The sequence below is a fragment of the Octopus bimaculoides genome, chromosome 5, assembly GCF_046866305.1.
Source record: "Octopus bimaculoides isolate indiv1 chromosome 5, ASM4686630v1, whole genome shotgun sequence".
Classification (NCBI taxonomy): domain Eukaryota; kingdom Metazoa; phylum Mollusca; class Cephalopoda; order Octopoda; family Octopodidae; genus Octopus; species Octopus bimaculoides.
Window position 1 is genome coordinate 112,591,689 of NC_142932.1, and position 13,082 is coordinate 112,604,770.

General features: G+C 36.1%; 1 protein-coding gene across 2 annotated transcripts in view; it reads left to right on the forward strand.

Annotated features, from left to right (window-relative positions):
- Window positions 1-1,221: 1,221 nt before the first annotated feature.
- The window catches only part of LOC106868497 (E3 ubiquitin-protein ligase MARCHF8), a 72,128-nt gene continuing 60,267 nt past the window's right edge, over window positions 1,222-13,082 (forward strand). Inside the window, exon 1 of one of the 2 annotated variants that reach the window (XM_014913804.3) lies at window positions 1,222-3,070. In XM_014913804.3, the coding sequence (XP_014769290.1) occupies window positions 2,954-3,070 (117 nt within the window). In that variant the 5' untranslated portion in view covers window positions 1,222-2,953. The remainder of the gene's footprint in view (window positions 3,071-13,082) is intronic. The other variant, XM_052968158.2, reaches the window with a different exon arrangement.

Genomic DNA, 13,082 nt, shown 5'->3' on the forward strand with positions numbered 1-13,082 from the left:
CGACTCTTGGGTGGAAGCTATTTATCTTGACTTACTCACCACTGAAACCCTCTGCAATATGTGTGAGGGCTAATCTTTGTAGTTGGTTGAAGTCCGTCATTCTCAGTCGAGAACATTCTGCACTCGGCGCGGTGACATCAGGATTTTCGCACTGATCTATTCTTGGTTTCCTGTTGTTTGTTGCATAGGTTAACGAAATAGACGCCAACTTGAAGCATGTTACTGTGTTAGAAAGCCCAGACGACTTTAAGCAGTACTTCGAGGGAGAAAAAAAAAGAATGGATCCTATATGCTCGCTATAGATCTTTGCCACAATCTAAGTTGAGCACAATGCAGCAATGAATTGCTGACTGACAATTCAAGCTGGCTATAGACCTGTGCACCATTATACATTCTGGTGGGAAACCCTACAATTTACCACGCCCTCCACAACACCAACCTTATGAAGCCTGTGTCGAATATGACCTTGACAGTATTGTCAATAATGTTCTGCATTGAACAAACTACATTTCCAAAATCGTAAGAAGGGCCGAAGGTGTCTTAGCATCACTCAATAAGACCTTCGTCAAATGCCCACTGACTATTTATCTAACCTTTTTTGAATTCAATACTTCTATTACTCGTGGACAGACGTATAAAATCAAAACTCAGCGCAACACCCATGACTTTTGGAAACACTTTTTCATTCTCAGTATTGTCGAAGCATAGAATAAACTACCCACATCGGTTGTTAACTGTCAGGATATTGTATCTTTGAAAAATTCCATGGTTCACGAAATTCACCAACATTTTATTTTTGAAGTACAATTTCCAGTTTATGGCCTTTTCACTGTTCATATTTCTGCTTTCTTACGTTTTATCCCATCTTCTATGCACTTTTGCCTTTCATTGCTTTCTCTACTTGACTTATTACTACTTTCTGTCCCATTTTACCTCAGTTGTAGCGCACCTGTGCAATGTATATAATGTTTCATAATTATTATATCAAACATATTTGGCAAACTGGTCTGCTCTAATAAATGCATGCCGTATATTATAATCCAAAAGGTATATTAGACAACAACCTAATGTTAATTCAACTTTCCTTCCATGAGTCTTCAACTCATGATGGGGGTCTTAGAGAGACCGTAATGACATACCGTTTTTCCCATCTGCAACAGTCCTCGAGCCATCGTTAATTATTTCCCTGTTCATCGTCCATCTTCTCTCCCGCCACTACAGTTTTTTTAAGAACAGGCCTCTGCAAAACCATTGGATCTTCTTATATGACACATGGCCATACAATCTCAGCTTATTTTCATATCCGTTGTGAGAAAGTCTTTGTGGGTTCAGTGTGGTTCAGGATTGTTTCACAGACTTGCTCATTTATGACATGGCCAAATAGATGTTAATCCGTTTGTGAAGGAAAAACTGGAACCTACACCATGTCAAATAATTTGAGTTCATGGAAGCATATCAATCTTGATTCATACTTTTGTAAACAAAATACACCTTGGACGACGATTCTTTAATTTCAAAATTTTTGTGGAAAAAAATTCCATTTGTTTATTTTAAGGGGAGAAAGACTCAACCTTTTTCTATTTATGAAGAAACAGCATTATGTATTTATACATCATTGCAGTACTTCTTTTGCTTAAAATATAAACCATATCTATAGAATCAAGTTAGTTTTGCGACAGATTTCTGTTTACATAAATCAATTGTATTACAGAAAGAGTGAAAGAGAAAGAAAGAACTGCAGGGTTATATATATCGCTACTAAGTTGCGTTTGGCTCATTCTTCTTCAGAGAAACTGTTCAGTATAGAGGAAGACAAATAGAAATACAAAAATCTTTGGACGATATCTATGACTGAATGGACGACAAAGAAGCTTAGATTTTTTTTATTGGCAAAATGCAATATAGAGACGCTTTTAATCACACATATTAAAGATTATATATTGACGACAGAATTACCAAAAGAAGAAAGAAACATTTCGTTTTTTTGTCTCAAATGAAAGTTTTAAGCATACTATAAATTTTATAAATGCATATTTATTATGTGGAATAAACCATATATCCCGTTTAAAAACATTAAAATGGTGGTTCAATCATCCCTCGTCAAATTTAACTTCGGTTTGACATAAGATCGATCTCCCCTGTATACGCTGAACTGCTTATTTCTGAACATAAGAATAAAATCGATCTCTCCTGTATACACTGAACTTACCTACTTCTGAACAGGGGAAGCATATTTCACTCTTTTCTGGCTTTATTTACATTATTTCAACTTTCACTACGACAGTCATAAAAAAAATGTTTCCTGGGTGAAAACCAGAAAATGGAAACACCATTATGTGAACAAGGCCGGGTAGAATATTAGAAATATCTATTAATATAGTTTGGTGTCTTTTTTCCGTTTAGGCGAAAGGAAAGTCTTTTTTTTTAATATATATATATCGATTAGTTTTCTTTGTTACATACATACAAACACACACACATATATAATAATAACTATCAAATCTATAATTGAGAGTGGTGTTAATTTCAATTCATTGTTGTGGCAATAAAGAGTCGCTTTTGCATGTGTATTTATTCATACATATGCTAATATTCAGGAGTCTTATGAAATGCCTTTAATATGAACCCTTCCTTGCAGTTAATAAGTAGACACTTCAAACTGTAAACAGCTGATTGCATTTCGTTTTGAAATATATACATTCATACATATATATGCATGTATGTATATTTCTGACTAATATTTGGCATGATTTACTACTTAAACCATCTGTTTTGTTGACAATCTCGCAATAACTTGCTCTGCTCGTAGGTACGATCCCACGCAACTCTCTCTCTTTCTCTTTCCCTTTCCCTATCTTTCGCTCTCTCTCACTCTGACTCACTCTGTCTCTATCTACACATCTCTCTGTTTCTCTCTCTCTCTTGTCTGGCTAACAACGTTCATGTCTGTCAAATGCCAGACCAGCAAACCTCAGTAGCACCACACAATAACAAAGGGGGAAATGATTCAAGCATGAAGAAAGACCCAAAAGAGAAGCCCGTGGCTAACAAAAGGAAGGAAAGCAACAAGGTAATTAAAAAAAAAACACAAATGTGTTGTATTGTCTTTTTTATCCCTTAGCTCATTTTTATTAGATCTGGAAACAAAAGAAGAAAAAAACACCTTTACTTGAAGAGCAAAAACAAAAAGAAAAGAAAATACAAATATCTTTGTAAATTAGAAACATTTTATTTGCAATGCGATGAGGAAATAATTGCAAGAAAAATGTTTCCCAAATCATTCAGTTGCATTTTTCACAAGGAATATCTTAGTATGTTGTTATTTTAACTAACTAATGACAATTTAGTATATTTTCGACGTCTAAGATGGGGGAATTTCCAGGGATTTTAATTAATCTTCTCAGAGACATATTTACATTTATTTTTCCGTATTTTCTTCTAATCGCTTTAAAGAAATATAAATAATCCTTTAGTGATCAGGATTTTGTATAATAAACTGCAGTTGTTTTTGTTATGAACGTAAAATTATCGACGACTACTAATTTAATTCAATATAATAAACCTTAGCTTCGTTGATCGAAGTAAATATAAACATTTAAAACAAAAATATGACAGTTGCAGAGAGATAAGATCGAAGGAAGGAACCTGTCTGTTTACTTCTGAGGTTTCGGGAAATGTTAAAACTCGGTAACCTTTGCTAAGCTTTGATTTTTAAAGCTAAAAGAACAAGAATTAGAAACACAAAGTGTGCAGCTGTTAGTAATATTTATTCTAAACTGATGTCTTATATCAACCTCCATGACGACCGTGTTAGCTGAAAATTCCCTCCTTCCGAATTACAGATGTTATACTGGCAGTATTTAATATTTAATTTCCTAAATATTTAGGTTAGAAATAACAAAGAGGCAAAAAAAATAATATTTGCGCTATGTAAATATTCTCTTTTATGTCTTAGATGGGTTATTTTATGCCGGAAATGATTAAAACAGGTCCAAAGAATGTCGGAATAAATTTGTATTTGATCCCTCAACGTTGCTTCAAATATTCGTTTACCATGTCAATACAAAGTCAACTACATGTTTGGTCCATACTAGCTGCGTGGTTAACTATATAAATGCGCATTGGTTGTTTATTTTAACAGAAAACTCAAACATTTCGGCCATTTTAGTAGCTTTAATAACATACCCCACCCCACAAAAAAACCTGAATAAATATTTCAATTAAAATAACTAAACCTGTTTGAATTTCAAGGGCGGTATCAATGACTCAAAATTTTCTATCGTTTTACTTATGTCATTGTAACCTTGATTCGATTTGAACTACTTTTATTTTTATAATTCTTTCCTGAGAAATGCAGCGTTAAATAATCAGAAATTATATATATTTGTGTGTGTGTGTTTTATATTATTCTATTATTATGCATGTGTACATATACCTATTCATGTGCCAAAAGTTTGAAATCATTAATATATGTAAGTATTTTTGTTGATGTATGTATGTATATATATATATATATATATATATGTGTATGTGTGTGTGAATATACATATGCATGTATATATGTAGATATCGATGTAAATTCACGTATGTAGGTGAGTATGTATATGTGTGGGTACAGACGTATACATATTTGTGTGTGTGTATATATATATATATATACACACACACACACACACACACACACACACACACATAAATGACTATTATTTAATCTTTGCTCTCCATACTAGCATGGTTTGGATGGTTTTACAGGAACTGACAATTCAGAACACGTTGTACTCCAGCGTTTGTTTTGGCGTTGTTTCTACAACTGGATACCTTTCCTAACACCAACCACTTTACAGAGAGTACTGGGTGTTTTTCTTATTGCACCATTACTTGTGAGGTCACCTTGCAAGCTGCAAAATTAACGGGCGTAATGTAATGGGACCCTCATAATTGCAAGAGAATAGCAGAGAAGGGTTCCGTAAGGATTTCACGGAAGATGATGAGAGGAACAGATTTATTGTTGAGAGAGTATGGTTGTGGTGAGAGTAACAGTAGCCATTACTGGGGAAGAGAGTATGGCAGGTACAGGGGAAGAGAGTATGGCAGGTACAGGGGAAGGGCGTATGGCAGGTACATAGGTGAGGGAGGTAAGTGGTTACTGAGAAAGGAAGGGACAAAGTGGTAAGGATTGGTGCAATGGATTATGTTGATAGGTTTGGTGGGGTCAATGAAAGGGCAAAAGAAAAATTAGGATGGTGAGGATCTAGAGAGAGTCATTGAAGGTAAGAGAGATGTTGGGACCATAGAGGGTAAGCGAGAGAGGGAGAGATGAGAGTGTATTGAGGCAGGGGAGATGTTGGGAGGGGACAGTGAGAAGAAAAGAGGTGAGGGCTGTGGAGGATAACAGTGAGCAAGCAAGCTTCACAGGTGGTGAGGTGAGAGATATGTCTGCTAAGATCAGGACTGAAGTAATTTGGGTGTGGGTGGAGGATAGAAGGTGGACACAGGTAGATTGACCAGGGTTGATCAATACAGTCTCTTGCATAGGCCTAGTGAAGAAGGAGGGAAGTAGAGTGCTGGGTTGATATGTGTGTGTATATATAAATGTATATTTATGTATGTGTGTGTGTGTATATATAAATGTATATATATGTGTGTGTGTGTGCATATATTATATATATATTCATATTATATGCATATATTTATATTATATGCATATATTTATATTATATGCATATATATATATATTTATATGTATATATATATATATTTATATAATATGTATATATATATATTATATATATATATATATATATATATATATATATATATATATATTTATATGTATATATATATATATTTATATAATATGTATATATATATATTATATATATATATGTATATATATATATTATATATATATATCATCATCATCATCATCATCATCATCGTTTAACGTCCGCTTTCCATGCTAGCATGGGTTGGACGATTTGACTGAGGACTGGTGAAACCGGATGGCAACACCAGGCTCCAGTCTGATTTGGCAGAGTTTCTACAGCTGGATGCCCTTCCTAACGCCAACCACTCAGAGAGTGTAGTGGGTGCTTTTACGTGTCACCCGCACGAAAACGGCCACGCTCGAAATGGTGTCTTTTATGTGCCACCCGCACAAGCCAGTCCAGGGGCACTGGCAACGATCTCGCTCGAAAATCCTACAGGAGCCAGTCAGGCGGTACTGGCAACGGCCACGCTCAAAATGGTGCATCTCATGTGCCACCCGCACAAGAACCAGTCCAGGGGCACTGGCAACGATCTTACTTGGCTTGCCGGGTCTTCTCACGCACAGCCCATTTCCAAAGGTCTCGGTCCGTAGTCATCGCCTCGGTGAGGCCCAATGTACGAAGGTCTTGCCTCACCACCTCAGCCCAGGTCTTCCTGGGCCTACCTCTTCCACGGGTTCCCTCAACTGTTAGGGTGTGGCACTTTTTCACGCAGCTATCCTCCTCCATTCTCACCACATGTCCATACCAGCGCAATCGTCTCTCTTGCACGCCACAACTGATGCTTCTAATGTTCAGCTTTTCTCTCAAGATACTTACACTCTGACGGGTATTCACATTGACATTACACATCCAACGGAGCATACTGGCTTCATTCCTTGCGAGCTTACGTATGTCCTCAGCAGTTACAGCCCATGTTTCACTGCCATGTAGCATGGTTGTTCGTACGCATGCGTCATACAGTCTGCCTTTTACTCTGAGTGAGAGTCCCTTTGTCGCCAGCAGGGGTAAGAGCTCTCTAAACTTTGCCCAGGCTATTCTTATTCTAGCAGCTACACTTTCAGCGCACCCACCCCCACTACTAACTTGGTCGCCCAGATAGCGGACGCTATCGACTACCTCTAGTTTTTCACCCTGGAATGAGATAGAAGTTGTTTCCTGTTTGTTTGCAGTCTTTATTGCACCTGAACATCTGCCACAAACAAAAACTAACTTGCTAGTTAACCTGCCTTTGATGTTGCTGCACCTCTTATGTGTCCATAGCTTGCACCGGGTACATCTTATAGAGTTACTACCTACTCCTTTTCTACATACTGAGCAGGGCCATCTACCTGAAGGGGTTTGTGTTTTATCTACCTTCCTACTTATTAGGATTTTGGTTTTAGCTAGGTTGACTCTAAGGCCCTTCAATTCTAGACCTTGCTTCCACACCTGAAACTTCTCCTCTAGTTCTGATAGTGACTCCGCAATTAGGGCAAGGTCATCAGCATAGAGGAGCTCCCAGGGGCAACCTGTCTTGAACTCCTCTGTGATTGCCTGGAGGACTATGGTAAATAATAGGGGGATGAGGACGGAACCTTGGTGGACCCCTACCTCTACCCGGAATTCATTGCTGTACTCATTTCCAACCCTCACCTTACTGGCCGCATCTCTGTACATGGCTCGCACAGCTCTCACTAGCCATTCTTCTATCCCAAGTTTCCTCATTGACCACCAGATAAGGGATCGGGGGACCCTGTCAAAGGCTTTCTCCATGTCAACGAAAGCCAGGTACAGAGGTTTATCCTTGGCTAGGTATTTCTCTTGCAACTGTCTCACTAGAAATAAGGCATCAGTAGTGCTTTTACCTGGCACGAACCCAAACTGCATCTCATCTAAATTGATTCGCTCCCTAATTAGTTGGGCTATGACCCTCTCTGTAACTTTCATAACCTGATCTAACAGCTTGATGCCTCTGTAATTATTTGTATCTAAAGCGTCCCCTCTACCTTTGTAGCAGTTGACTATGATGCTGCTACACCAGTCATAGGGTATGACTCCTTCGTGTATCACCTGGTTCGTAATACGGGTGACTAGGCTATAGCCAACACTGCCAGATATTTTGAGCATCTCTGCAGTGATTCCTGATGGGCCGGGGGCTTTCCCGGTCTTCATACTCTTAATTGCTTTATCTACCCTGGTACTATCAACTCGGATAGCTGGTCCCTCTATTGGGTCGACATAAGGCAGGCTCTCTTTCTCCCATTCATTCTCTTTATTAAGCAATCTATCGTAGTGGCATCTCCAGACCTCTTTCTTTGCATCCTCATTTAATGCAAGCGTACCATCATCCATGCGAACACATTTCTCTCCTACAACATCACTATTCTCTCTCCTACACTGTCTTGTAACCCGAAATACCTCGAGTCTTTGGTCCTCACGGCGCAGAACATTGGCAAATCTTTCCTTATCTGCTTCCCCTCTGGCTAAATAAAATATATATATATATATATTTATATTATATATATATATATATATATATATATTATATATATATATATTTATATTATATATATATATATATATATATTATATATATATATATTTATATTATATATATATATATTTATATTATATATATATATATTTATATTATATGTATATATATTTATATTATATGTATATATATTTATATTATATTATATGTATATATATTTATATTATATTATATGTATATATATTTATATTATATTATATGTATATATATTTATATTATATTATATGTATATATATTTATATTATATTATATATTTATATTATATTATATTATATGTATATATATTTATATTATATATATATATATATTTATATGTATATATATATATTTATATTATATGTATATATATTTTATATGTGTATATATATATAGGCATAGGAGTGTATATATATATATATAGGCAAACAAAAAAAAAAATCGTCCAACCCATGCTAGCATGGAAAGCGGACGTTAAACGATGATGATGATGATGATGATAGGCATAGGCATATATATATAGGCATAGGCATAATCCTGGGTTCAGTCCCACTGCGTGGCACCTTGGGCAAGTGTCTTTCAATTATAGCCTTGGGCCAACCAAAGCTTTGTGAATGGATTTAGTAGACGGAAACTGAAAGAAGCCCATCGTATATATGTATATATATGTATGTATGTGTGTGTGTGTATATGTTTGTGTGTCTGGGTTTGTCCCCCCAACATCACTTGACAACCGATGCTGTTGTGTTTACGTCCCTGTAACTTAGTGGTTCGGGAAAAGAGACCAATAGAATAAATACTAGGCTTACAAAGAATAAGTCCTGGGTTCGATTTGCTCGACTAAAGGCGGTGCTCCAGCATGGCCACAGTCAAATGACTGAAACAAGTAAAAGAGTAATATGTGTAGATATATTTATATTATATATTTATATATATATATATATATATATATCATCATCATCATCGTTTAACGTCCGCTTTCCATGCTAGCATGGGTTGGACGATTTGACTGAGGACTGGTGAAACCGGATGGCAACACCAGGCTCCAATCTAATTTGGCAGAGTTTCTACAGCTGGATGCCCTTCCTAACGCCAACCACTCAGAGAGTGTAGTGGGTGCTTTTACGTGTCACCCGCACGAAAACGGCCACGCTCGAAATGGTGTCTTTTATGTGCCACCCGCACAAGCCAGTCCAGGGGCACTGGCAACGATCTCACTCGAAAATCCTACGGGAGCCAATCAGGCGGTACTGGCAACGGCCACACTCAAAATGGTGCATCTCATGTGCCACCTGCACAAGAGCCAGTCCAGGGGCACTGGCAACGATCTCACTTGGCTTGCCGGGTCTTCTCACGCACAGCACATTTCCAAAGGTCTCGGTCAGTAGTCATCACCTCGGTGAGGCCCAATGTACGAAGGTCTTGCCTCACCACCTCAGCCCAGGTCTTCCTGGGCCTACCTCTTCCACGGGTTCCCTCATATATATATATATATATATTATATATATATATATATATATATATATATATATATATATATATATATATATATAGGTTATGAGAGGTAATGGTGTCAAGAAGACCCAAAGGTGTCAGGTAATGCTGAGTAAGTGCTATGGACAGACTATAGTTAAGCTCCATGTTCGGTGATTATGCGAATGAGGAGTCCAACGTAGGTCATATATTAGCATGCATATATATAAAAAAATTAACAGAAGGCTGTGAAAGATTTCAGTAAATTTTTAAAGAGAAGGTCTTACAGCTGTTTCCGGGATATTTTATATATATCTTCATCAGAGACGGTGCGAGAAAATGGTTAAGCAATAGTTATTACAGAGAAGATATGGAAAACAGAGTTTTTTTTTCTTCTCTGTAAAAACTATTGCTTAACCATTTTCTCGCACTGTCTCTGATGAAGGGATATATAAAATATCCCAGAAACAGCTGTAAGACCTTCTCTTTATAAAGGTTTTGAAAATCTTTCACAGCCTTGGATTTTTTAAATTTCATTCTGTATATATAAATATATATATATATATAAATATATACTCTTTACTCTTAAAACTTGTTTCAGTCATTTTGGAGGACTGCCTTTAGTCAAGCAAATCGACCCTAGGACTTATTCTATTGGTCTCTATAAGTTACGGGGAAGTAAACACACCAGCATCGGTTGTCAAGCGATGTTGGGGGACGGACACACACAAACATATACACACACATGCATATATATATATATATATATATATATATATATATATATATATATATACACACATGACGGGCTTCTTTCAGTTTCCGTCTACCAAATCCACTCACAAGGCTTTGGTCGGCCCGAGGCAATAGTAGAAGACACTGGCCCAAGGTGCCGCACAGTGGGACTGAACCCGGAACCATGTGGTTGGTAAGCAAGCTACTTACCACATAGCCACTCCTGCGATATATATATATATATATATATATATATATATATATATATATATATATATATATATATATATATATATATATATATATATATATATATATATATATATATATATATATATATATATATATTTATATATATATTTATTTATTATATATAAAAATGGGGGTTTATCTGTCCCTGGGCTCACATTAGGCAAGAAGTTGAAAATTTGTTTGGCCCATAACTCTCCATGGACCCTATGTAATGCATGTGTAACATTTCATTAAAATCGGTTGGGTAGATCTCAAGTTTTAACAACATGGCAAACATACAAACGGACACACATCCTGTGTTTTTATATATCATCATCATCATCATCATCATCATCGTTTAACGTCCGCTTTCCATGCTAGCATGGGTTGGACGATTTGACTGAGGACTGGTGAAACCGAATGGCAACACCAAGCTCCAATCTAATTTGGCACCTGGTGTTTGGAGCCTGGTGTTGCCATCCGGTTTCACCAGTCCTCATATATGTATATGTATATATATATATATATATATATATATATATATGATGGACTCTGTTATCACTTCCGATGTATGAGGATCCAACAACCTACACTTTCTTTGTCAAATGTGTTATTTGAGTCCTGCCAATAATTTGAGAAGAAGCTTGCAGATGTTACAAGTATGAGGCCTATAGGTCAGTGAAAGTGATATAATTGCAGCCACTTTTCTCCTTTGCTTCACACCCCTTAGCTTGTTAATGCTGGTTGAAGCACTGTCTCTTATTCCATTTAGACATGATAATCTCCATTTTGTTTGTTCCAAGGTTGTTTGCTCATTGGTGTTGTGACCTGTGTTGACTGCTGAGAGGTTACTCTTCAGCTTGTACTTATATCTGAGCCATTGTTGATTTACATCTGTGCCCACTCTCAAGCTGGCTGTACATGAAGACTTTGGATATTCTTTTGTCACTTATTCTGATCTATTATAATCTTGTTTACTCTGTGAGATGGTGTTCTTATAACTTAGAAGAAGCACAACTTTGCTGTCTCTCATTTATTTCTGTCCTCTCAACTTTACTCTGAGGAAGGACACTTTGTCTGAAACATTGGATTTTCCATTCCTCATGGCAAGATCACTGTATTCTTTTCATCGATTTTACTACATAATATAAATCTTACCAATGTAGACCTTCACTAACCTCTTTGCAGTCTATTTGATAATATATATATATATATATATATATATATATATATATATATGTATTTATATATATTTATTTATGTATATATAATGGAATGACACTTGCGCAAAGATGACACATAGATTTGTGAAAAGGTTCTTGTTTATTGCCATGCCCCCCCCCCCCCCACTGCCTCTCCCAGGTGAGAGGTGTTTGTCTTGCGGGAGCTGGTGCCACGAAAAATGCACTTGTGCTAGTGCCGTGTAAGTGCAGTTGTGCCTGTGGCATGTAAAAAGCACCCAACATACTCTGTAAAGTGGTTGGCATTAGGAAGGGCATCCAGCCTTAGAAACCATGTCAAACAGACAATTGAAGTCTGGACAGCTCTCCAGCTGCCTGACTGCTGTCACCAACACATGCCAGCATGGAAAGCGAATATTAAATGATGATGATGAAATTTAAGACAAACACTAATATAAATATTTAGCTCCTATATACATTTCATCATTTGAACTCCGCAGTGGATAATCCTGATGTGTTTGGATGTCTAACCACAATGGATCAACAGGGTAGCAGTTTATTGCATATTGTTACAAAGATCTAATATCTGAAAGTCAGACAAACTGTGATGTAAATAAAAGTATTTAGAGAAGACAGAAAGGTGGTGGAGAGAAAATAGGGAGAGGAAAAAGGACAACATAGTAGTAAAGAGGATAAAAAGTGAATGTCTATAAGTAAATAAATAAAATATATAAACATATACATAGACATGCATGCACTTACATACATACATACATACATACATACGTATATGTATGTATATATATGTGTGTGTGTTTGTGTACATATATATACATACATATGTATATATATGTGTGTGTTTGTGTATAATATATGCATACACGTATAAATAAATAAAATAGATAAACATACATAGACATGCATGCACATACATACGTATATGTATGTACATATACATGTATGTATATGTATGTATATATATGTGCGTATGTATAATATATACATACACGTGTATATATATGTGTGTGTATATATATATATATATATATATATATATATATATATATATGTTTGTGTGTATATGCATATATGTGAATATATGTATATATATATATGTGTGTATATATATTTGTATAAAGAGAAAAACAACTTGTTTCAAAGTTATATATATATATATATATA